The following is a 26,790-nucleotide window of genomic DNA, read 5'->3' as shown; positions in this document are numbered from 1 at the left end:
CTGAGTGAGTTTAGTTATAAACAATGACAAAATAAAGAAAGAAAGCATTTGTAGGAAGTTAAAAGTGGCACCAATAGAAGATTAAATAAGGCCTAGAAAGTGTAGGTACAAGCGTCCATCTCCACTACTTGACAAGCCACATCATCTCTATGTGACACATGTTTGCTTCATGATTAGACACACGGACCAATAACGTGCTGTCATAACTACTTAAAAGGGTATACTTAAGCCTTGTTTGGCATAACTTATTTTAGTCCATCTTTTTATCATTTTATCTTTTTTGGGTTACATCAATCAATATCTCCTCTCTACTTTTCTACACATCTTTTTATAAAAAGTCAAAAAGTGCACTTATTTAGGACATCCCAAACCAACCCTTATTCTATTTTTCTTAGATGATTATGCATTTTTATTATGTTAATTCCTTTCATTTTATATTCAATATCAATTGTGAGTCTAATAAAGGCAAACTTGCAATTGAGGTAATCATTAGGGGCTTCAAGAGGTTTACGAAAATAATGGCATAATGGGCCCAGTTGATTGCAAATATGGGATGCATGAATTAAATATAGCAAATCAAGCAATAATTGTGTTCCTTCAATTGGTTTCACGGCACAAAGTAGAAATAGAAATGCTCCAAGAAACTAATAATATTTTTTTTTTGGTTTTTTGGTAAGTTTTTATTGAAAAAACCAAACAATACAACAAGCTTGGATTTCTCCTAGTTGTAACCTCTTTCATCTACACCTGAACCACCAAGGATCTTGGGTGAAACACCCCATTCAAAGCACAACAACCAGTTATAGAAATTTTTAACATTTCTATAGGAACACGGCTTATTTCTTAAATCATTGTTGATTCTGCAAGCTATATAGTAGCAGTATCTACCCCCTTTCTTTGAAAAATTCATTGATTCCTGTCTGCCCATCTGTTGTAGACAGTTGCAGCCAAGCATGATCTCAAAATAATTTTCTTAAAGGAGCCTCCTTTACAATTATTCAAAGCCCAAATCTTCTATCCCTCCAGGTCCATAAGAAGTCTCTTTATTTTGTTTTTCTGCAACATATACTTTCAAACCTCACTTTAGTAGGAGCAAGTAAAAACTGATGCCTATGAGTTTCATTCCATTGGTTACATAGCACTAGGGCTGTGCAAAAACCCAAAGCACCCAATCAAAACCAACGAAACTGACACGAAAAATAAAGAAGCAGACGGTTTCACACTAAGTTAGGTTAGCAACAGGTATCATGAGTAAAAAAATACAATTCTTCGGATGGGCAACAGTTTAATACCCATCTCAACTGACAAAACCGATCCGATTGATAATAATTTTACATGTGTCGTTTTTTTGACCGTCCAAATTACACATTATCTTTAAGCCATCATGCCCTGACAATGACGTCTCATTTCTTCCGATTCTCTATTTCACATGCATTCAACTCTCTCTTTCTTTCACGCATGCAACTCTCTCTCTCTCTCTCCCTCATTCAATTCTCCGTCTCTCTCACATGCATTCAACTCTCAATCACTCTCATCTCTCTCAATCATTTCTTCTCTCTCTTTTGTATCCCCTTCCCTCACAGTTTCGAAACTCCCTCCTTCACCGCCTCACGCCTCTGCTCCTCTCAAACCTAAAATATTCATCACACCTCTCCCCTCAAAACCCCTATTGTTACAGGGTCAATTTTTGTTTCAAATTCCCAACCTGTAATGGCACTAAGTTGGACACTTAGTCTCAGCCAAGTATGAATACACACACACACAGTGTTATAACAAGTAAGAGAATAGGCAACAAGTGATTACAGGAAAAACTCCCAACCTTTATTAATTGCACCAACAATACAAAGGATGCCTATGGAAACTCTTACCAACACTTAGTTAATTTTTGAGTTCCATGGCTATGCCTAAATAGGCGTACCATCAGTTACAAACTTTACAACTAGCATTACAAGAAAAGCATGCCAAGTGGCATGGCTATTGACATCCCCAACTGCCTAGTGACTTAGGATCATTTCTGAGACATAACTGCTAGTAACTGCTGCTAACTCCCTGCCTTGATTCCAGATGTCCAAACTTGCCTTGTCTTTGCTCAACATGGGTAACTGCTGCCAAACAAGCATAATTGCTTTGAACTGCCCATGTTGTATGCCTTCTCAATCAGCCACGAATTTGGTTGTCTTGGCCCCAGACCAAGTTTTGCCTACTGAATGCTTTGAACCCCCAAGTATGCTGCAGCCCAAATTCGGGTCATGTTAATGCCTTGTATTTGTGCCACTGCTGCCCATACTTTGGCCAAGGGTCTTGTGCTGCTGCCTCAGCACTTTGTCAATGTTTCACCTTGTTGTTTTGGCATGCCACCATCATGCCGTGGTCTTGGTTGGACATTGGTGCAAGGTGCTGCCAATGCCAACCATGCAGCCTTCAAGTAGAAGGTGCTAACAAACCACCCCCACCAGAAGAAGCCAACGTCCTCGTTGGTAGGGTCTTCAAGTACTCCTGGATTTGATTTTCAAATTGCCACAATGTTACATCATTTTCCCAACTTGCATCTGATTCGGAGGAACCCTTTCACTTTACTAAGTAATGGGTCCTTCAATTCTTTTTGCTTTGACCCTCGGTCTTGTGATCAAGAATCTGTTCCACCTCCTTGTCAAACTGTTTTCTAATCACCGGGGGTGCTCTCCGAGCTTGTTTCCTTGTCAAGTTTGTTTGATCCTCATGAAATGGTTTCAAAAAACTGACATGAAAAGTTGGGTGGATTTTCAACCGATCAGGCAGCACTAGCCTGTATGCAACATTGCCCACGCGTTTTAAGACTTCAAAGGGGCCATCATATTTCGAAATTAAGCCACGGTGCACTGTCTTATTGCTTATCTTCTTCCAGATCTGTGGAGTAAGCTTCAGTAGCATTTTGTCACCCACTTTGAACTCTAAGGGTCTTCGCCCTTTGTCAGCATACTTCTTCATTCGTTTGCTTGCTTTGGCCAAACTGTCTTGTGCTTCTTCCAGCAATTCTTGTTTGGTCCTTGCAAAGCGGTATGCTGTTGGACATCTACCACCAGAGCCTGTTTTAGCCACTTCGTGAGGAGTTAGGTGTTGCTGCCCCGTGGCTAATTCAAACGGGCTTATCCCGGTTGCGGATGATCTATGCAGATTGTAGCAAAACTGTGCACTATCCAACAATTCGACCCAATTCTTTTGACTTACGGTCACATAATGTCGGAGATACTCCTCTAGCAATCCATTCATCCTCTCGATCTGACCATCTGTCTGAGGGTGATTTGCTGTGGAGAACTTTAATTCGGAACCCAACAAATTAAAGAGCACAGTCCAAAACCTTCCCGTAAACCGGGTATCCCTGTCGCTTATAATGTCCTTAGGCAAGCCAAAGTATTTTACAACATACTTATGAAATAAATCAGCAGCAACATCTACGGGACAAGCATGAGGAGCAGCGATAAAAACAACATACTTAGAGAAACAGTCAACAATTACCATGATGGAGCGCATCCCATTGACTTTGGGAAATCCGGAGATAAAGTCCATGGATATGGAAACCCAAGGCTTCTCAGGGACAGGTAGTGGTTGTAATAACCCAGCTGCCTTCTTTCTTTCGGTCTTGTCCAATTGGCACACCATGCATGTTTTGACATAAGTCTCTACGTCTTCTTCCATTTTTGGCCAAACATATGAACGCGACAAAAAAGCCATCATGCGTTGTTGCCCCGGATGACCAACCCACTGCGGGTCATGTGTTTCTCTAAGAAGTTCCATTCGTAGTCCCCCAACACTTGGGACGTATAGCCTATCTCCTTTGCCATGGAGAAAACCATCTTCAAGCCGATACCGACAAGCAATTCCATCCTTTACTTGTTGTACCAACCGTTGATATTCTGAGTTAATGGCAGCACTATCCCTGATCCTTTCCAGCAACTGTGATTCAATGTTGGAAATGGCAGCCACATATTCAATTATCTCTTTCCGGCTTAAGGCATCAGCGACTAGGTTATGTCGTCCAGGCTTGTGTCGCCATTCAAAGTCATACTCTTCAAGGAATTCCTGCCAACGAGCCTGCCTTGGAGACAACTTTTTCTGAGTTTCGAAGAATGTATTAGCCACATTATCTGTAAGAACCAAAAACTTTGATCCCAACAGATAGACCCTCCAGGTGAGTAGGCAATGCACCACTGCCGTCATTTCCTTCTCATGGGCTGAATAATTCTTCTCAGCAGCGTTTAGTTTCCTGCTTTCAAAGGCCACCGGGTGTCCTTCCTGCACCAGTACTCCTCCAAGTGCTTTGTCTGAGGCATCCATGTGTACTTCGAAAGGCAACTCGAAACTAGGCAGTCGCAAAACCGGTTCACTTGCCACTGCACTTTTCAGTTTGTCAAAGGCCTCTTCGCAATTAATGGACCAATGCCATTTGTGATCTTTCTTCAGCAAATCAATGAGGGGAGCAGCCTTCTTTGAATTTCCCTCAATGAATTTCCGATAGTAGTTTGCCAAGCCTAAGAAGGATCGCAACTCCGCAATATTTGTGGGTGGAGACCATTCCATAATAGCCTGTACCTTCCTTCCATCCATTTTGACATGGCCTTGGCAAATGATATGCCCAAGAAACTTAATATCCCGCTGGGCAAACTCACATTTTTCCTTCTTGACATACAATTGATGTTCTCGTAACCGAGTGAACACCATCCGAAGATGGGACAAGTGATCCTCTAGGGACTCACTATATATTACAATATCATCCAAATAAACAATAACAAACTGATGACATAATCATTGAACATATCATTCATAAGATTACAGAATGTAGCCGGGGCATTAGTTAACCCAAACGGCATTACTAGGAACTCAAAAGACCCATATCTCATAACACATGTGGTCTTTGACTCATCTCCTTCAGCCACTCGGACTTGCCAATAGCCAGCACGTAAATCCAATTTTGTGAAGTAAGTGGCTTTGCACAATCGATCAAATAGGTCTACCACCAAAGGGACTGGATACTTGTTCTTTATCGTCACTTTGTTGAGAGCCCGATAATCCACACACATGCGCAAACTTCCATCTTGCTTCTTTTAAAAAAGCACTGGGGCACCGTAAGGGGCTTTGGATGGCTGAACCAGTCCAGCATCCAATAAGTCCGTCAATTGCCTTCGCAACTCCGTAACATCCATTGGGGACGTTCTGTAGGGTGCCTTTGCTGGAGGCTTAACACCCGGAATCAACTCTATTTTATGATCAGTGGCACGCCGAGGAGGAAGGGACTTTGGCAACTTCGGAGGCATCACATCCTCAAATTCCCTCAACACTTCTGCCACTTTATCCAGCACTTCTACTGATAGATCAGGTTTGATTTCCACCAAGGCAACAAGATAAGTCTCTGCGCCCTTTTCAAACCGTTGTGCACTTGAATGGCTGAGAGGGTCTCCATCTTCCCCTTTGTGCCCGTGCCTTTGTCTGATTTGCTGCAACCAGCGACAAAGCAAGGCTTGTCTTCATCCGAAATCAGTATCCCACCCAAATATGGCATCAAAGCCACTTTTGCACTCACAAAGAAGTCATTTCCTAAGATGACATCGAAATCATCCAAAGGAACCACCATCAAGTTAACCCGTTCAGTCCAATCTCCAACTGTGATCGATACTTTGGAAGCCATTCCTTGCACCGATTGGGCCGCCGAGTTTACTGCCTTGATTCGACTGGCGCTTTGGGTAACTTGCAATCCGAGGGTCTGCATAACTTTTTCTAACAGAAAGTTATGCGTGGCACCGGTGTCTACCATTGCCTCAATGTCGGTACCCGCCAATGCCACCTTGATGTACATTAGACCAGTAGTAAGGGCTTTGTCCGCATGAATTGCATTGAGCAATTGTAAAGGGTTTACCCTAGTCGGCCCCTCAGAATCCGACTCCCCTTTGCCATCTTCCGCGACCATAGCGTTCAGTTTCTCACGCTTGGGACAGTCTTTCGCTCTATGGGGTCCATCACAGATGAAACACCCTTTGTTGGATTTCCCACCGTTGGTCTGAGAAGAATCCCCCTTCTGTTTGTACTTGGAACCCTCTTTCCCCTTCTTGAAACCAGACTTCTTCTCTCCCGTCTTCTCTTTTCCTTTTTTCTTGGATTTGCTGGTTTCAGTAGTGGGTTCCTTGCTTAACTTGTAGTCAAGCAAACCATCTACCGCAGCCATGGCAGAGGGCAAATCTTTGACACCGAGTCTCCGAAGTTCCAACTGGGCCCAATTCTGCAACCCAAACATAAAGTTGAAGAGTTTATCTTCTTCCGACATGTTCTAGATTTCTTTCACATAATCCCTCACCGACCCGGAATGCTTCAACCGTTTCAGGACGTCTCTTGCAACCCAAGATGTGTTGCAATGAAGGAATTGTTCCTTCATTTCCTTCTTAAGAGTCTCCCATGTTGAGATCTCTGGCCGAGCATCATCCCCGACACGTGTACGCCACCAAAGTTTAACATCACCAGTACGGTACATGCTTGTGATTGTAACCTTCTCCCCTTCTGGCACATAAGCAGCCTTGAAGTACTGCTCCATGTCCCACAGAAAATTCTCAAGTTCCGTCGCACTCCGATTCCCACCAAAAGCTTTAGGGTCTGGAACTTTAATTTTCGAAGGAGTCTTTTCCGAATTCGTATGCCCACAGACAGCCTTCTTCAGAAGGGACAGTTCATCCACAACTTCTTGAAACTTGTCTTTCCAGGACTCCGAAATGGCTAGCACATCCGTCAGCATGTCTTTGAACCGATCTGCTGTTGAGGTCTCAAGGGCAAGAAACCCTGAGGCCACAGCATCCAATCGGTCTGTCAGCGAGCGGTTCTTATCAGCAGGGTCACCAACAAGATTTTCCAACCGCGTTACTCGTTCTTTTAAGGCATCCATGCCAGAAACCATTAGAGCATAACCGTGCTCTGATACCAATTGTTACAGGGTCAATTTTTATTTCAAATTCCCAACCTGTAATGGCACTAAGTTGGACACTTAGTTTTAGCCAATTATGAATACACACACACAGAGTGTTATAACAAGTAAGAGAATAGGTAACAAGTGATTACAGGAAAAACTCTCAACCTTTATTAATTGCACCAACAATACAAAGGATGCCTATGGAAACTCTTACCAACACTTAGTTAATTTTCGAGTTCCATGGCTATGCCTAAATAGGCTTACAATCAGTTACAAACTTTACAACCAGCATTACAAGGAAAGCATGCCAAGTGGCATGGCAGTTGACACCCCCAACTGCCTAGGGACTTAGGATCATTTCTGGGACATAACTGCTAGTAACTGCTGCTAACTCCCTGCCTTGATTCCAGATGTCCAGACTTGCCTTGTCTTTGCTCAACATGGGTAACTGCTGCCAGACAAGCATAACTGCTTTGAACTGCCCATGTTGTTTGCCTTCTCAATCAGCCACGAATTTGGTTGTCTTGGCCCCAGACCAAGTTTTGCCTACTGAATGCTTTGAACCCCCAAGTATGCTGCAGCCCACATTCAGGTCATGTTAATGCCTTGCATTTGTGCCACTGCTGCCCATACTTTGGCCAAGGGTCTTGTGCTGCTGCCTCAGCACTTTGTCAATGTTTCACCTTGTTGTTTTGGCATGCCACCATCATGCCGTGGTCTTGGTTGGACATTGGTGTAAGGTGCTGCCAATGCCAACCATGCAGCCTTCAAGTAGAAGGTGCTAACACCTATCCACTTCAATTACTTGATTTTCAACGTCCATTCGGTGTCTCGATGACGAAATGCCAAAACCTAGACTGGGTTATTCCTAGTGAGTTGTTGTTGAACACTATTCAATCAGTAAACACCCGCAAAACAGATGAACACCTGTTGAAGTCACAAAACAACTTTTGATTCATGGCGAGACTTTTCTTTTCCCTTTATTGTTATTTTATGGTTCCACATTTTTTCCTCCCTCAATAATCATTCCCTCAATCCCCCTTCTTTTTTCTTTTTCTTTTTTTTTCCTTTTTTCTTTTTTTTTTTGACAGGGGGAGGGGGGGTGATATCTTCTTCCCCTACTGCAATTGAAACCCTTTTTCCGCTTTTTTTTTTTGTGTTTGTGATTTTTCTGTGACCCATGCAACTTGACCGAAATTGACCGCAACTCGACTAAAACTAATATTTTTTTGTCCCTAACCTATTAACTTTGTTGTGCTTTATGTAAAATTATGAAAATACCCCTTCTTCAAGTAACTAATTTTGAACGGTGCTGATTCTAGGGACTAAGGCGTAACAAATCGCATACTTTGGAGACCAAAGTGAAACAATTAAAAGACTGAGGACTAAAGTGTAACAAAACACATACTTTAAGGATCATTTATGTAATTAATCCAAAAAGAAGAAGCAATATTATAACCATAGTAGATTTGTTTAAGTTATATGCTCAACTAATAATAACACATGCCATCATCAAAACAAATTAAGCACTTAAATAATATACATAGCAAATACAACTATATGAAGATTACTTGTGCGATGGAAGTGTGAAATCCAGCCCACTGCCAAAACCACGCCCCGGTGTATTGTTCCCCCAAACAGGCGTTCCAAACCCTGGAAGAAAACTTTTTTGCACTAGAGCAGCATTTTTTATTCCTGCAGGCCTCCAATCACCTCTACCGCGACCAGCAATAGTGCCCACATTGACTGGCGGACGAACTTGACCTAGGGCTCCTCCAGGGCTAACGGGAGCTGCTCCAGGTCTCACATACTGCATGGTTCATAAAAAACGAAAAGATTTGACGATAAAGCTAACACTTAACAAAGAGGACAAATAAATTAATTGACAAAGTCCTGCAATAACAATGGTTTAAACATCTTATGAACAAATTTAGCGGCTACGAGTATCAAACAAAATCAATTTCTAAGCATCCTCATGCATGAACATTCTAATTTCAAGACACCATGATTAGAATAGAGATCATTAAGTTATTTCAAGTTACATCCGAACATTCAAAATCTACTTAAAAGAAACTAAGGAAATGAAGATATTTACACAAAAATTCCATGAAAAGAAAAGCATTTGTGACAAAAGAGCAAGAATAAATGGGCAAACCAGGAGTGCAAACCATGATAAATTTTACACTCATTTCGCTATCATGTAAATCAGAAGTTTTACTAGAGCTTATAAGATGACAAAGGAAATTTCCAAAAGGCTTGCCTAGGTGACATGAAAATGAAATCATGATGAAATATCAACATCTAAGAGAGAGAGAGAGAGAGAGAGAGAGAGCCGAAAAAGGCAAAATCTATTGACTTAGCTAAAAATCAGATTTGGAAGTTGATTTGCTAAAACTTTATCTGTTATCAGAATCTTACGATACATGATTCGATTCACGATTCAATTCGCAATTTTTGTAAAATCGATACGAATCTAAGGGTGAATTTATTTTGGAAGTGAATCTCTAATGAATCGCACGATTCACAATTGATTCACGATTCAATTCACTTGTTATGATTCATGCAATTTTTAAAATTATTGTATCCGACATATTTTCGACTCTATTTTTCCTCCATCTTTTTAGTAAAAATGACATAATACAACTTCTAATAGCGTTTAATACCAAAATAACCAGCATATATACATGATTTTTTGTTATTTTAGTGATCATGAAGTTTTTAATAGGATCCAATTAGATTCAATCAGACCCAACATATTTTTAACCTTTCTTCTCATTTTTTTTTCTTTTAAAAAATCGTAATATATCTTCTAAAGATGTTTAAGATTAAAATTACACTATGAATTATCTATTGCTATTTTATTAAATTAAATATTACATGAATGAGGTCAGTTATACTTTTTAAAATATTTTAGGCTTTAAAAAAAATATATTCTAAATGATTCTTTCTTTATTTGCTCACTGTTACTTAAAAAAGTATGTATGCTTATTGCCTAAATATCAATATCGTTGTTAATTATTGTTACTTTAGAAATTGATAGTTTGTCTATCTGGTTATTATTTTTATTAAGAATGGTTGATAAAAAATATCTAAAAAAGAAAAAAAAAAAGGTAAGATGGTGATCTTACATAGGAACGTTTGTTAACTTTTTACTTATTAAATTACGTGATTATCATTCAAAATAACATTTTTATTGATTTAAGTCTAAATATTTTATATTCATAAGATATATTTAACATCTAAATGTGTAAATATATGTTTTTAAATAATTGAGAAGAAGTGACCGAATATTTACGATTCACGATTCGGTTTGATTCGCGATTCGGTACGAGACCATTTCGATTCACGATACGAATCCCGATTTGACAACTATGTTTATCAATACAATTTATTGCAAAAACTAGAATAAATTTAGCCAACTGTGTGATGTGCATTTTCCGATCACAGAATCTGGCTCTGACCAAGCAAAGAGTAACTTCTTGTTCTTAAGACTGTCATAAAAAAGAATCCATGTATCTATTGCATTATTCACATGGTTTGTGGGCACCAAAATTGCAAGACTGGTGGCTTTGCTAAACAGACTTACAAACTCATGCAACCAAAATGCTACCTACTAAGAAGCAATAATCAAATGAATTATGTCAACCACTGCCGAATGCCAGCGACCAACTACCAAGGTCAGCTATGGCTCAAAGAAACTCACGTTACCATGCCTTCTGATCTTCCTTTGCCTTTTCAAGTAGTACTGCCAGAGAATGAGCAGTAGAGGGAAGACAGTAAAGATAAGATCTGAATTTTAATTCCAAGTACAAAAGGTTGTGCACATACATGGTAACTCCATTACCGAAATTGCATGAAACTATTCAGCCAATCTAGAACTGTCCAGTGAGTGAAACCTGATGTAATTGAAATTAATTTACCGGCGAACATGAACTATTGTTGGTCAAGTATGCCACTGCCACCTGCTTTTGCATCTAAGATAGTACAGCTGATAATAAAAAGGGACTCCCATGTTTAAAGCTGGATGAGCTTTTCAGTAAATGAACACATCCACATTTACAGGTGATTCTAAACATTGTTATGCATGGAGTAGGCATCATCATCAAGTGATTGCCCCGGCGCTAATAATATAGTTTCATTTGGAATTTGGAAAAGGATACTCAAAAAAACAAGTAGCTTAATTACAGTATTGACTTCGGAATCCGCAAATTTTGTGGCAATAGTGTTTTAGATAAATAAAGGCATCAATACAATAATAAATCCGACCATCTTTGGTCACTCTTTTTATTCAAATCTTTCCAAACATCATACTGAAAAGAATATACAAGGACATTGATCAACATTATGAGCACTAAGTTTCCACAGGATTAATGAACCTAGTATCATTTTAAGTGTACAATAATTTCATTTCAAATTATCATCACACAAGGGGAAAACACAAAACGCCATACGTACAACATCACTGACCTTAAACTGAGAATGATATGGCTGATATGGATGATTGCTGTACCCAATCTTTGGCGGAACAACCATTCCTCCATTCACTTTGGCTGCATCACCTAATTCTTTTCTCTCACCGTCTGCCGCCTGTGCTGCATCTTCACCCCACTCTTGCTCTTCTATTGGCTGATGACCCGGTTCACTATCAGCAACAATAACTAAAGGCTCGCCATCTTCGTCCTCATCGTCACTTCCAATCAGTCCAGCCTTTCCCATCGCCATTGGTCCGTGGTTGTTATCATTCAATACAATCTGCAAATCATCCTCACTATCACTGTCCCAATCATCCCCGTCCCCACTCGCTTCATCCCGCACCACAAAATTCGAGCTACCTCGATTATCCACAGCATCCGAAACCCCGGGAATTGATAGACCAGGTATCACTGGCTCTGAACCCAAATCTACAATCCCAGTATTAACTTCTTTTACATTAAATTTCTCAAAATTATCGTTTTTATCCATAGAACCCTCATCTTTTGCAACCAAAAGATCATCTTTATCATCTCTTTCCTCAACAACAACAACATCAATCCCGGACTCATCCGTCAAATTTGGAAATTTCACATCGCCACCACTCTCCAAAACCCTAGGCACACTTGGCTTCGGCAAATCCGACCCTAAATTACTCACCCCCTCAGCTAAACCATCTTCTTTCTCCACTTCTTGACTTTGCTGCTTACCATCCAATTCCAAATTCAAATTCAAATTCCGATGAGAATCGGAACTTGAGGCGAGACCCAGTTCGGGGGCAGCCTTATCGGACTTGAAAACTAGGGTTTGGTTCTGATGCGAGCTTGTGAGATTGAAAATAGGGTTAATATTAGGAGCTCCAAAGAGAATATCTTCATCATCGCTCTGAATGTTGAGATCGATCGGGCGGTTCTGACAGAGAGCCGAGGATTGGAAGGGTCGGAGGACGTCAGTGTACAGATCTCCGAACTCGTCATCGTCGTCCTCCATGAGAGAGAGAGATGGAGAGCTGATTATACGGAATGATGGGTTTTGATGTTTGTCTAGGCACAAAAATAGAATAAAGATCCCTCCTTGCATTTCTTACTTCAACAACCTCCTTGCATTTCTTACTTCAATAATGATTCATCCAAGTAAAAACATCATCATTAATAGAACTAATACATTAAAAAAGTAAAAAAAACTAAAAATAACTCTAAGACTAAAACATCACATCATTAATGACGGGACCCACTACCACCTAATTAGTGGAAGCACTAATTAGTGCTCCCAGACATTTTTCTTCTTACTTTTACAGGGCTATTGGGCTCACTTAGGTTTAATTTTAATAATTTAAATTGTTTATTATATTATATTTATAAAAAATTAAATTGATCAAATATTCAAAAATTATGGATGACCCGTGCCTGAAGGCACTACCAACCATTTTTTTGGTGTCATGTGCTACGAAACTCAATGATAATAAATCAATTCAAAATAGTAATATTAGACTTAAAACTTCACATATAAGAAATTGAAATTGTTTCTGCACATTGAATTAGCGAAAGCATTTATAAATTTCAAATAGCAAATTTCAAAATTAAAGTCCAAAAAATGAATTATGTATTTGAATGTAGCATATGCAAAGAATCTAGAAATATTTGCTAAACTTAAAAGTCTAAATAGCAAATTTTAGATTTTTATCAACGTCAAAATGACATACCTATACACTATAGCAAGTTAGAATGTGATAACCTTCAATAAAAGAATGTTATTGAATTAGTATTACAACTGGTAACCCTATCGTTTTATCAAGTTTAAATTCCTTCAAATAAAGGTCAATGAACATTATGATACAAAAGAATCATCCTAGCTAACCCAAAAATAAATAAATAAATAATTTAACATGAGAGAGCCAACCAATGACACACTGGTAGAAGCAATGTAACCCAATGTTTCCAATATGGATCAATGACCTGCAACAAAATCACTAGCTTAAATTCGCTTCAAAAAACCAATAGCTATGAAAAATTACATCAAAATGCATATGAGAAATCCGAAGAAATTGCAATGAAGAATAATTGCATCAAAAGAAACTGTAACATGAAAAATCGCATTAAAATACATATGAGAAATAGGAAAATCAATAGCTATGAATTAAGAAGAATTGAACATAACTATTATGGTCAATTGAATTATGTATGCATTACTAAAGTAAACAAATGAGAATAGACAATTGTATGCATTACTAAAGTAAACAAATGAATAGAAAAGCAAATAATAGTATAGAAGGATCAATTGAGAATGCCGATAAATCATACAAACCTCCAAATAGAATTAAACTCAAATTTTGTAAGGGGAGCGAATAATTTTTTTTATTAAGACTAAGAGAGTCTTGTTATAAGGAAGAAGAATTTTTGAAGGTTGTAAAACCAAACAAAATTAAAATTTTAAACAATTAAAGCTTACCTTATGCGAAGTATCCATTTTGGATGATCATGCTCCTTTGAGTTTCCATCCCTGTGATAATGCATAACTCATTTTCTAGTTGAAGCATTATGTATAACAATTAGTAGGCAACAAAAAAAGAATCAAACTTGAAATTAATGTTAATGGGCAAATCTAACTAAAATTAAACCCAAGGTTAATTAAATAAAATTAACTGTATTATTTTTTTAAACAAAGATTACAACCAAATACTTGTGCTAGTTCATTTATCATTTTAATATTTTTGGAATCAAAACCATTCAGAAACACATTTAAATCTAACCCATTTTATAAAAAAATCCATTACATGAAGATAGGTTTCTAAAATCTAAACCATTTCAAAAAATTATTACATGAAATTCACAACTTTTCCTTATCTCATACCCAACACCACATTTGCCTCAAACCAATCAATTGACCTGCCTACTAAAAAAAAAAGGAAAAATAAAAAGGGATTACATGCTTTTCACTTTTCTAGGTGATTGATAATATGTTGTATACTCCAAATCAATCACCAAGAATTTGCCCACAACATTTAAGAGAGCACTTCACCAACATTAAGGGTTGAAAGTGAAACCACCTTCTTCTTCACTTATGAGTTACCATTATGCATAATCATCCAATTAAAAGTATAAAGTATGTTTAAACTACTTCAAGTATAAAGTAAGTTTATGTCATCACTCATTACTCCAGGATGACTAACTAATAACATAGATGGTCTACTAAATTAATTTAGTTCCAAAACCAAATATTTGAAGAAAAAAAGAAACAACCAATTGGCTTAAAACTGGCTTTTATTAATCTAGACCTCTTTACTGTTTTTCTTTTACAAATTCTTTATAGATCTCATTGAACCAATCTCAGCATTGTTTATAGAGTCTTACAAAATAACTGGCAAAGCTGAAAGTATAATTTTTTTGGATAAATTACAAATACACCCCTGAGGTTTGCTTAAAATACGAATTGTTCCATGTGGTTTGGAAAATTGCAACCTGTCAGAATTTTTTATTTAACAAAAATAATTAAAAAAGTGAAATTTCTAACTGTTTACCTATACAATAATCAAATTATCTGAATTATTAATTGAAATAAAATTTTAACATTATTAAAAATTGTTAATTAACTTGATGATTTATTAATAAAAGGACATATTTATTATGAAATTAGAAACCTTAGAGGACATAATGTAATTTCTAAAACCACAGGGGTAATTTGTAATTTAAGTAAATCTCAAGGGTGTGTTTGTAATTTACCCTTTTTTAATTTATTTATCACAACTTACAATCCTCACTCTGAAAATAAAATAAAAAATGAGGAGGAGAAGAAGATGAAGAAAGAAAGAAAAAAAAAAGAAAAGAAAGAACGGAAAGAACAGGCGCAACTCTTGTACAAAATAACAGATGATTTTTACCTAATAAAACTAAAATATATTGAGTTAAGAGTCATCACAAGGGTAAAGGGAAGAAGAAAAAAAAATTGACTCTAACCCATCCAATCAAAATTTTAATTTATTATAATCATATTTGTTTGTCACATCTATTTTAAAATGAATATACAATTGTGCCTACAGTGTTTAAATTTTAAAATGAAAATTTTAATTGATTATAAGCACTGGTAAAGTTATAGGGTGTGGAATAAGTAGTAGGCAAAGTTATTCTATTAAATCAACCTAATCTAAATTTCTTTTCCACCCCCAAAATCACCTATATCAAGAAGAAAAATTACAATAAAAAGAAACTCCATAAATACACTTCTAGTTCCCCAAACAAAGATATAAAATTGTGAAAAAACAAAAGGCTCACTTGTTTAATGGGCCGTTGTGCCATTGCTCTCCATTTCTTGAAAAATTCACTAATAGACCCACACAACTCTTCCATTCATTGTATAACCTGAATTTTTCGAGTCTAATCAAAACAAAGCAAAATCAAACATAAAGGCATTCTAAACCATGCTAATTTTCAAAATTATAGTAAAAATTATCACAATGATTATCATCAAAATTGTATGAAATTCAAAAATTAAAATAGAAGGCCCAAGTTATCACCATAAAAAAATCAAGTACTCGCTCTTCGTAGTTCTGAACCTAGCTAATAATTCAAAAGATAGCAACATGTAAATGAAGCCTATCTAATAAAAATTTAAGATTCTTAATTTTCACAACATGTAAAATGAAGCCAAGTTGAACAATAGATAAGTAACAAATTATTGACAAATCCATCAATGGAAGGCAGACCAATTACCTAATCAACCATTGCGGCAAACAAAGTCACAACAACTTTTTATGAGCTAATCAAATACTCCTTTAAGCCAAGGCATATGTACCTGAAACAAAAGGAACAATAGAAAATATAAGCAAGCAAGCTCCATTATCCAAAATCAATTCCTTAAAAATTGCCCATTTTTTGTTATGACACCAGATACGTAGGAATTAAGAATAACCTCTCAAGAGAATTCATAATCTCATAATAGAAGACAGAGAAGTTGGATACCAGCAAGATAATCTCATAAGAATAATCTCTTTTCTTTCCTGGTCAGTCTTAAACTCAGCAAGATACCAGTAGTAGTCACCTTTCCTGAATTAATGAGAAATAGAGAATATAAACTTACTTCCAAAGAAATGACACAGATAAACTTTTTTCCAAAGAAATGGCACCAGATAAGTAGGAATTAAGAATAACCTCTCAAGGGAATTCATATAATCTCATAATAGAAGACAGAGAAGTTGAGAGCAAGGCCAAGACGAATTGGGTGTGTTGAAGGGAGATCTGCATTTGCAATAGTAGAAACAGCCTTAAAAAAGAAAAAGGAAAAAAAAACAGCATCAAAAAGACACATCAAGTGAAGGTTAAAAACAAAACTATGTCAATATGCAGTAATTCACTATGCATATCTCTAGTATAGGATGTCAAGACAATTGATCAACATGCCTCATAACCCTTCAGTGATTGTTCAACAACCTCTTTTCTTTCCTGGTCAGTCTTAAACTCAGCAAGATACCGGTAGTAGTCACCTTTCCTGAATTAATCAGAACACAAAGAAGATAAACTTACTTCCAATTTGGAAAGGAAAGAAAAATTTGAGAAAAATAAAAAGTCACATTCAAGGTCGGTCCCAAACCAAATTGTATTAGTATTAGAAGTATCAACTGATAAAACCAAACGACACTAACTAATGTACTTCAGAAAAACAAAAATAAAAGAAGCACACCAACTAATAAGAAAAAAAAAATCTAATCAACAACCAACATAAACAATTATTACAAAACCAACTATAATTTGACAACAAATTGAATTCATCTTGGTAATGAAAAAAAGAAAAGAAGCAGAGAATAAGATTCTAAGCTAGTTTCCATATTAAAAAGTAACAAAGACTAACAATTAATGCTGTTCTACACAAAATTGGAAACCAATATGATGAATGTAGACAAACCAATATGATTAGTGGTGTTCATATACTATCTCCACAATCATATATGTATTAAGCATACTACACTGCAAGTAAGCATACTACACTGCAAGTAGACAAACCAATTTTCTAATCATTAAACCCATACCTACTATTTTCAATGTGTTTGATGGAGGTTAGTTTAGTATAGGATGTCAAGACAATATATATCAACAACCAATGTAAACAATTATTACAAAACCAACTTTATATGCAATAGTAGCTTTCCCTGAACTATCTGTTTCAATTTTTAATATATATCATTAGTTTTTCAACTTAATTGGTCTCTAAGTGAGTTACTCGAAGCTTAAACTTGAGTGAAAAAGATGCAGTTATGATGGCATGACTCTAAGAACATGTGAACATTGTATTTGCCTATGCAAGCCAAATAATGTTTTATGTAATAATTGCAAGCTCTAATAATTAGTAAATGTTTTCATAGTAGTAGAAGCAAAACCAAGGAAGATCTACAGAGTTAATTTTCATAGTTTGATGCTCAATACGGATCAAACAAATTTGATGCTAAGCAATTGCGCGTACCCACAAAAATCATAGATGGGATAATGAAAGTACCCTCACAAAAATCAGACACCTAAACTACAAAACCAAAAATTACTATCAAACAACAAAACAACAAATCCAAATAACTCCTTCAGGATTCAGAATTTAAACAACAAATCAAAATTATAGGCAAGAGCAAAGAAAGTGAAAAGGCAAACAACGAAGAGTGAATAAATTTTACCGGCAAGAGCAGAGAAAGGGAAAAACATAACATAATCAACAACGATAGGGAAAAAATATTGTACAGCGAGTTCGAAGTCTTACCTAAATGAGAAACAAATCACATAATATAAATGAGAAACACAATCAAACTCAAATGAGAAACAAATCACATAAAAATTTAGACACCCAACGAAAACCTAAATAAAAATTTTGAGGCATTTTGGAGACCCATTTTACAAATCACATAGTGAATGCATATAAAGAGACACATAAAACAAACAAAAAAGCCGAAAAAGAAAAATCAACAAAAAAAAAATATAAAAAAAAATTGAACTGAGAAACCCTAGATATGCCTAGAAAAGGGAGGAAAAATTTGAAGACGATACCGATCTCTTTCTCATTGGTTGCGTCAATCGATCTACCTTGCATTTGATCAAACAGTGCACTCAAATCAAAACCAAGAAGGGGAGTGGGTAGAAGAAAGGGAGAGAGAGACTAAAACAGAACCAGAGAGAGATTTACAAAATGGCCTCTTTACTGTTCATCCAAAAGTATAAAGCAGGTTTAAACTGCTTCAAGCATAAACTTTATGCCATCACTTATTACTCCAAGATGACTAACTAATAACATAGAGAGTCTACTGAATTAATGTAGTTCCAAAACCAAATATTTATAGAAAAACCAAAACGGCTAATTGGCTTAAAACTGACTTTTGTTACTTTAGACCTCTTTATTGTTTTTTTTTAAACAAATTCTTTCTAGACCTCACTGAGCCAATCTCAGCATTGTTTAACTGGCAAAGCTAAAAGCATAATTTGTTTTATTTTTTTTTATCAAAACTTACAATTCTCACTCTGAAAGTAAAATAAAAATGAGAGGAAAAAAAAAAAAAGAAAGAAAGAAAGGAAAGAATAGGCTCAGCTCCTGTAAAAAATAACAGACGGTTTTCGCTCAATGAAACAAAAATATATTGAGTTAAGAGTCACAGGAGTAAAGGGAAGAAGAAGAAGAAGAAAAAAATTGACTCTAACCCATCCATTCAAAAATTTAATTTATTATAACCACATTTTTTTGTCACATCTATTTTAAAATGAATATACAATTGTGCCTACAGTGTCTAAGTTTTAAAATTAAAATTTTAATTGATTATAAGCACTGGTAGAGTTATAGGGTGTGTAAAAAGTAAGAGACAAAGTTATTCTGTTGAATCAATATAATCTAAATTTCTCTTCCATCCCCAAAATCACCTATCAAGAAGAAAAATTCCAATAAAAAGAAACTCAATAAATAAACTTCTAAAATTGTGGAAAAAAAAAAAAAAGACTCACTTGTTAAATGGGTTGTTGTGCCATTGCTCTCCATTTCTTGAAACATTCACTGATAGACCCACACAACACTTCCATTCATTGTCTAACTTGAATTTTTCAAGTCTAATCAAAACAAACTAAAACATCTTATTTTTGAAAAACAATAAAATCAAACATAAAGGCATTCTAAACAATGCTAATTTTTAAAATTACAGTAAAATTATCACAATGATTATTATCAAAATAGTATGAAATTCAAAAATTAAAATAGAAGACCCAAATTATTAGCATAAAAAAATCAAGTACTCGCTCTTCTTGGTTATTGCTTCTCTACCGTCTCCGAACAAAAAACATAAACTGTATGTAGCTAATAATCCAAAAGATAGCCAACATATAAAATGAAGCCTAGCTAGTAAAAATTTAAGATACTTAATTTTCACATGTAAAATAAAGCCAAGTTAAACAATAGATAAACAACAAATTATTGACAAATCCATCAATGGAAGGCAGACCAATTACCTAATCAACCATTGTAGCAAACAAAGTCATAACAACTTTTTATGAGCTAATCAAACACACCTTCAAGCCAAGGTTAAAAAATTATTTACTATTAATCATGGTTAAGGTGGCAAACCCATAGGACTTCTAAATGAGTTAATGGTCATAATAGAACATACAATAGATCCTATGTTTGAATCTTATAGTCTATCAGATAATTCCAATACTCATACTTAAGGGCAAAATTAAGGGAAGCATATATATATATATATATATCCTTTTTATAGTTGGTTAAGTCTTGCTACTGCCTTACTTTTAGAAGCATTTTTTTTTAAAGGAATTACCTTTCATAATCATGTAAGTAAACCATCAAAGAAACAAACAGAGAGATAAAGCAAATTTACATACATTAATAACCATATGAAAACACAAATTTGTATCACATGCATGGAATTAGGTAGATGATTGAATCAAATTATCAACTACGCAATGAAATGCACTGTTATCAACTAAGCAATGAATTAGTAGCAGAATTCACCAAATTATAGAAAGGAAATACAAATCGTAATCAGAAAATTTTAACTAATTCAGAAAAGACAAAAATCGAGGAAATCTTGATATCATAACAATAGAGAGTTGAGTGAGTATACACATACTGACATGAATATTATTTCAAATAAAAGCTTAAATTTAAACCATGAACAGTGACCAACCTCAAGAAAAATTAGCGCAAAGTTTGAAGTTTTCGGATTGAAACCAAAAAAAAAAAAGCAAAAACAAAAATAGAAAGAGCAAAATAATGGGTTGTGCTCCAACCAGTAACAAAACTTTAAGATGACTCAAACATTAACCTCTGAAGACAATGTTAGAGACCCAATCAAAATTATTAGTAAAAGACAATAATTCGGGACTCAATCAGAATATCAGAAATACAATCAATCAATACCGCAATGTAAACATCCCAATTCATACTTACAAATTTATTGAACTTTTCAACTCAACACCAAGCATTGATAAAGCAACCACAAATCTGTAAAATAGATCCTTCCAAAGAACCTTGAGATGAGTGAAAAAATTGTAAAGCTTCCTATCAATTAAACAATCAACCAACAAAAACAAAAACACAGATCTATATATACATACATACATGAACCCTGAGATGAGTGAAAAGTACCTATCAATTAAACAAAAACATAGATCTATACATACATACATACATACATACATACATACATACATATATGAACCCTGGGCAATCGAAGAAATCTAAGGTTTTGGAAGAAACCAGAGAAACCAAAGTTTTTTTTGCTACTGAGAAGCCAATTGAGAACTCAATTTCTTCCTCAATAGTCGATGAACATAGTCGACTGTGATGACTCTGCTCCAATTAGTCCAAAAAGCTACCATTTTAGATTCTCCAATTTGGTTGCTCATCGCGTCTCCGTTGAAAATATAGATTGAGCATAGTTGTTGGGTATTTTTGAAAATCCTGGGAGATGAGAGGAAAAAGGGAAAAGAAAGGTAAAGTAAAAGAGAGATAGGAGAGGAATGGCTGGGAATCAAATTCTTGGCAAATGATCCCAGCCATTCTATTAATAATTAAAGTGATCTTAGCCCTTAAACAAAAATATAAGAGAGAGACATTTTGAAATTTATATGACACGTAGGACATTTTTTAAAAACAGTTTTGCCATATTATATAGATATATATATATATATATATAAGTGGTATTTGGTTAAGAACAGATTCATTATGGCTTTGCTGCTCAATTTTGTCCTGTCTTTTGTATGTTTTAATATAAAATTAAAACAAAAAATATATATAGGTCCAGATTTATTCATAACTGGATTTGATCCCAATTTTTTTATTTTATATATATATATATATTGAATCATTCTATAGTGTATTATGAATGTCTAACTTTACTATCACTTGATATATTAATGTTATTTGGTCATATCTGATTGCTTGTATCTATGGTAGAGAATACCTCTTCAGAAAGTTAGGTTAGATTTGAGTTAAATTTTGAGTCAGTACACAAAGCTAAGTCAGAGTAGTGCTATCATTGAACCATTGAAACCTCAATCCAAAACCTAAAACTTGTGGATAATGAACAATGATTATCCCAAGCAGGGAGAGATGTATCTGTGAAACAGGTTGAAATAAAATTCTAAAGCAAAAACATTAATAAACTTTGCTTGGAGAGAGAGAGAGAGAGCAGACCTTAGAAGATTCAGAGGGCTTGTGGGAATTGGGTTTCCAGAAACCGATTCCACCGAATCGACTCGCTGCCTCCTTCACAGACTCGAAAGGCGCTGACGTGTCGATTTCAGCCCTCATCTTCATCTTCTTCCCCGAACCCAGTTCAGCTTCGCTCTGTCTGAGTCCAATTTCGACACTTTTTGCTTCACCCCCAAGTGAATCTGTCTCTAGTGTTTCCGAAACAAATTGGGTAAAGCAATCTGAGTCCTCAGCAGCCATTGAAACCTCAATCCAAAACCTAAAACTTGTGGATAATGAACAATGATTATCCCAAACAGAGAGAGATGTATCTGTGAAAGAGAGATGTATTCAAGAACAGAGAGGGAGAGGGAAAGAGAGATAGAAAGGGAAGGTGGGGAGGCAGATGTGGGTAGGTGGGAAAGACAATGATGCTTAGGGAGAGAAGTCATGGGCGGGAGATCTATTGATCTCAACCGTTAATATATTCTTAGAATTGATCTTAGTCATTGGATCAAAATGTATCTCACATACATTTTGATACATTTTTCAAAATCCTTTGTGCTTTATTATATAGATATATGTTCAGAAAAATATTTATTAAAAAATGCAAGGAAGAAATGTATGGTGGGATCCTGATTCATAAAAATGGGACAATACAATGTAAATGGAATCAGAGAGAGAGAGGGGATCAGCATTTGGGTATCATTGGATCCAGCTTATCTCAAGTTGAGATTAAGATTGGATCCGTCTAGTTCGGTTCATGGGATCTATTTTTTGGGTCCGTTTTGATAATCCGAACCGTTTAATGTGTAGAACTCGTCGAGTACTATATGCTTACAAAAAATCACGTTGATCGAATATCAATAACTATGTGATCAAATCAGTTTTGTATAAAAAATAGACAGTGAAACAATTAACGGTTGATAAAAAATTGTTTTGTTCACATAGCTATCAATATCAGATCAACGTGATTTTTTACAGGCATATAAGGCTCGACGATTTCTATACATTGAACGATTCGGATTATCAAAACGGGATCAGTGGTGGGCCCCTACGAACCCAACAACACTGTCCAATCCGATCTTAGACTGGACCAAAGCCACTGCCTATCATTATATATATATATATATATATGAGTAATTCTCTATACCCATATTTGAGATCCTCATAATTGAGCAATTGTGAACAAATTATTGGGTATCACTTGTTTATACTTTTCATTATTTTGGAAACTCAGCTAAAAATTACACTCAATATATTTGGTTTGAGTTTTCTAAATTAAGTTTTTTGAAAATTAAATTTTTTATTTTTCGTATTTTTTATTTTTAGTGAATATTTTTAAATTTTACACATTTTTTTTTTACTTTTTTAGATGCACCTTACTTAGATTAGGGGTGGGCAACGGTTTATCCGAACCGCTCAAACCGCCCAATCCGCCCAACCCGCATATAAATGGGCGGTTTCGCAAACATAATGCGGGCGGATGCGGTTTGAAATATGACAAATTTGCGGGTTGCGGGCGGGTCGCGGTTTAAACCCGCAACCCGCAAAAACCGCCCGCACTTTAATTATTATTATTATTATTATTATTATTATTATTTATTTATTTTTTTTATATACCAACTTTGTAACTTTTACAGGAACACCATTATATTCTCTATGACACTAGGATCCTTATTTTTAAGTATTTCTCAACTTTCTTAATGCCGTAGAATTATCAAGTCCTAAACTTGGTTTCTTATATGATTTTCATTGATGATTCATCCACTTTTTCCTAATAAAATTTTCCTTCTAATGGTCGATGGAACTTATAGTTTGATTATTGATTACTGAACTGACAATTCTAATTGAGTACAACCTTTAATGCATTGATATACATTTTTTTCATGAAAAAAATGTTAGTGTAGGGTCTCTTTGTTTTGGGTACTTTCATTTAATGCATTGATATTCAATTTTTATTTGTAAACTCATCAAAAAATTGTTATCACAAATATATAAAATGAATCTGATGCCTAAATTCGCTGGGAAAAAAAAACTTGAAAATTAATTTTTAAAGAAAGTGTAAACCGCAAACCGCCCGCAACCGCCCGCACATTTGCAAACCCTATCCGCACAAACCGCAAACCGCACTGCGGGCGGTTGCGGGTTGACTTTTTCCCAAACCGCATGGATGCGGGCGGGTCAAAACCGAACCGCAAATCGCACAAAACCGATCCGCGACCACCCCTAACTTAGATGTATCTAAAAAGTAAAAAATTTGTTAAAAAATATTTTAAAAAATTAACAAATACATAAAAATACAAAAAATATACTAATTTTTGGTATTGTATTTTTGGTATTACTGAATTTTTAAAAGTTTTTTTCACAAAAATTATACTTTTTATGTGTATTTATGTTAAGTGTGTCTAAAAATAAAAATAAAAATAAATTGCTTAAAATATTAAAAAATTCAATAAAAACAAAAAAATATGAAAAACAAGAAAGTACAATTTTCTGAAAGCTGTTTTCAGAAAAACGAAACCAAACAAGCTGACTATTTTTTTTATTTGCTCTTTTTTAAGTCATTATTTTTTTATATATTTTTTCAAAAGATCTCAAAATAAGTCTATGTTCTTTCATATTTCTTAATCATTCAACACAAAAATATAAATTTTACCTCCCTAACCAATTACAACATTTTTGGAGCATCATGTAGTCGTGTTCCAAAAGTATCCAATAACTATTCGAAATTTGGGGTTTTATTATGAGAAGTTATTAGTTGGTCCTAGGACACAGTTAGGTGGTGCCTCAAGTGTTTTTTGATTGGTGAAACAAGTAGGATCTACGATTTTGTGTTAGATGATTGAAGAACATAAGGGGATATGGATATTTATAACTGAACAGGATTATAGTCACGTGGTACCCCTACACCAATTGATATTTTTTATTTTATTAAGAATTTCAAATATTTTTCCATATATATTTGATTTAAATTTTGAAGATCACGATTTATAATTTAGATTCTACCAAAAATTCGATGGGAGATTGACAAATTTCACACTCTTGCCACAGCGTGGAGTATTGCTTTTAAATTTTATTATATGAGATTATTGAAATGAGATGTGATGAAAAAAAATGTTGCCCCCCCTTTTTTATTTTGGAAATATAAAAAAATATAAAAATATGAGAAATATGAAAATTACATTTCAACACATTCGTTTGGTTTAATTTTCAAATCATCATTTGAGTATAGAGTTATATTTTAAAAGATAAATTTTTGAAATAAGTTTTAAAAAGAGAAAATTTATTTGGTTATTAATTTTGAAAAAAAGTTTTGAATTGTATTTTGAAATTGTTTTGGGTTTATTTTTTAAAAATATTTTTAAAAAACTTCTTAATTTTATTTTTTTAGGATAAATATTTTTTATTATAAATATTATTTTTTTAATTTACACTATATTTACTATATTTATGTGCTATATTTTTTTTTAAAATATTTAAAAATTTGAAGAAAAAATTATTTTTATTTTAAACATATATTTTTCATTTTAAATATTTTCTTATTTTTTATTTTAAATATTTTGTTTTATTTTTGAAATATTTAATATTTTTAAATTTTTTAAAATTTAAAAAAAAAATTGGATCGCCCATATATATCCAAAATCATAACTAATTATTTGGTCAATACTTAAAAAAAAAATAAAATATTTTTCTAAAAAAATAAAAAAATATATTTTGTGAAAAAAATATTTTTTCAAAAAATAAAAGATAATAATTTTAAAGAACAAAATAAGAAAAAAAATTGATTTTTTTTATAGAGTTTTGAATTATATGTTTGGTTATGAGTTTTGAAATTTTTTGACTCAAATCATGATTACAAAATAAAACCAAACGCTTTTTGTTATAGATAGGATAACACACATTTTGGCTCCATATGTTTCGGCAAAAAACGTTTTTAAGAAAATATCTTTCATATATTTTTGGTGTTTGGTACGACAAAAAAAAAATTAATGAGAAACATTTTTTATAGTCAACAGAAAACATTTTAAAAGGCAAAAAATATTTTTCAAATTAAATTTTTACCAATCTCACCACATTGACACCACCACCACCATCACCTCCACCACCACGCCACCACCATCACTGCCATCGCCATTGCCACCCCACCACCACCACCACCACCTCTACATCTACCGTCGCCATAGCCTCAACCACCCCAACACCTTTACCTCCTCTTCCATGCTGTTACTGTCACTATTACCACTACTAATGCAACTATTAGTGTATTAGTTTCAATAACGCAATCAAATATAAGAAAACATTTTTTATGAAAAACATTTTCTTAAAAAAGATTATGTAAAAAATATTTTCTATCAAAATAAACCATACGGTAATGGAAAACAAATGTACCAATTTTCTCCATTTTTCCATCCTAAATGATAGCCATTACCCACTTCTATTTCTCTTTCTTCCAAAGTTAGGAGGGGATTGGATTGGTAGCACTTGAGTTGGGGGGTTATAATGGGGCTACAAAGGTAAGGAGTGGGTAAGGCTAGTGACACGAGAGGAAAAAAACATAGAGTCATGATTACAGAGCGTAGGGAATGGAATCATAGTAACTTGCATCTACTATGAGTTTCATTTGTACTGGACATAATTCAAACATATGAGATCATGAGAGGGGTTTGGGGTGGTTGGAGTGGATAGAGTTTTGAGGGTGGAGGTTGCAATGTAGAGTGTGATAAGAAAAA

The 26,790-nt window shown here is 34.8% G+C and overlaps 1 protein-coding gene and 1 long non-coding RNA gene across 3 annotated transcripts in view; both read right to left on the bottom strand.

Annotated features, from left to right (window-relative positions):
- LOC114276784 (FIP1[V]-like protein) overlaps nucleotides 1–12,493 on the bottom strand; it is a 34,274-nt gene extending 21,781 nt beyond the window's left edge. For both annotated transcript variants that reach the window (XM_028218605.2, XM_028218604.2), the window contains exons 1-2: nucleotides 11,396–12,493; nucleotides 8,500–8,738 (exon numbers count right to left, since the gene is read on the bottom strand). In XM_028218605.2, coding sequence (XP_028074406.2) covers nucleotides 8,500–8,738; nucleotides 11,396–12,478 — 1,322 coding nt within the window. In that variant the 5' untranslated portion in view covers nucleotides 12,479–12,493. The remainder of the gene's footprint in view (nucleotides 1–8,499; nucleotides 8,739–11,395) is intronic.
- Nucleotides 12,494–13,863: 1,370 nt separating this feature from the next.
- On the bottom strand, nucleotides 13,864–16,874 carry LOC114323431 (uncharacterized). Its single transcript, XR_014328688.1, has 4 exons — nucleotides 16,354–16,874; nucleotides 16,105–16,186; nucleotides 15,667–15,768; nucleotides 13,864–13,921 (listed from the first exon to the last, which is right to left on the bottom strand). It is a non-coding gene; the product is annotated as an uncharacterized LOC114323431 (long non-coding RNA).
- Nucleotides 16,875–26,790: the final 9,916 nt, after the last annotated feature.

The sequence above is a fragment of the Camellia sinensis genome, chromosome 5, assembly GCF_055761805.1.
Source record: "Camellia sinensis isolate YWXY chromosome 5, ASM5576180v1, whole genome shotgun sequence".
Taxonomy (NCBI): Eukaryota; Viridiplantae; Streptophyta; class Magnoliopsida; order Ericales; family Theaceae; genus Camellia; species Camellia sinensis.
Note: the sequence above shows the minus strand (reverse complement) of the source record. Positions and strands in the feature narration are given on the sequence as shown.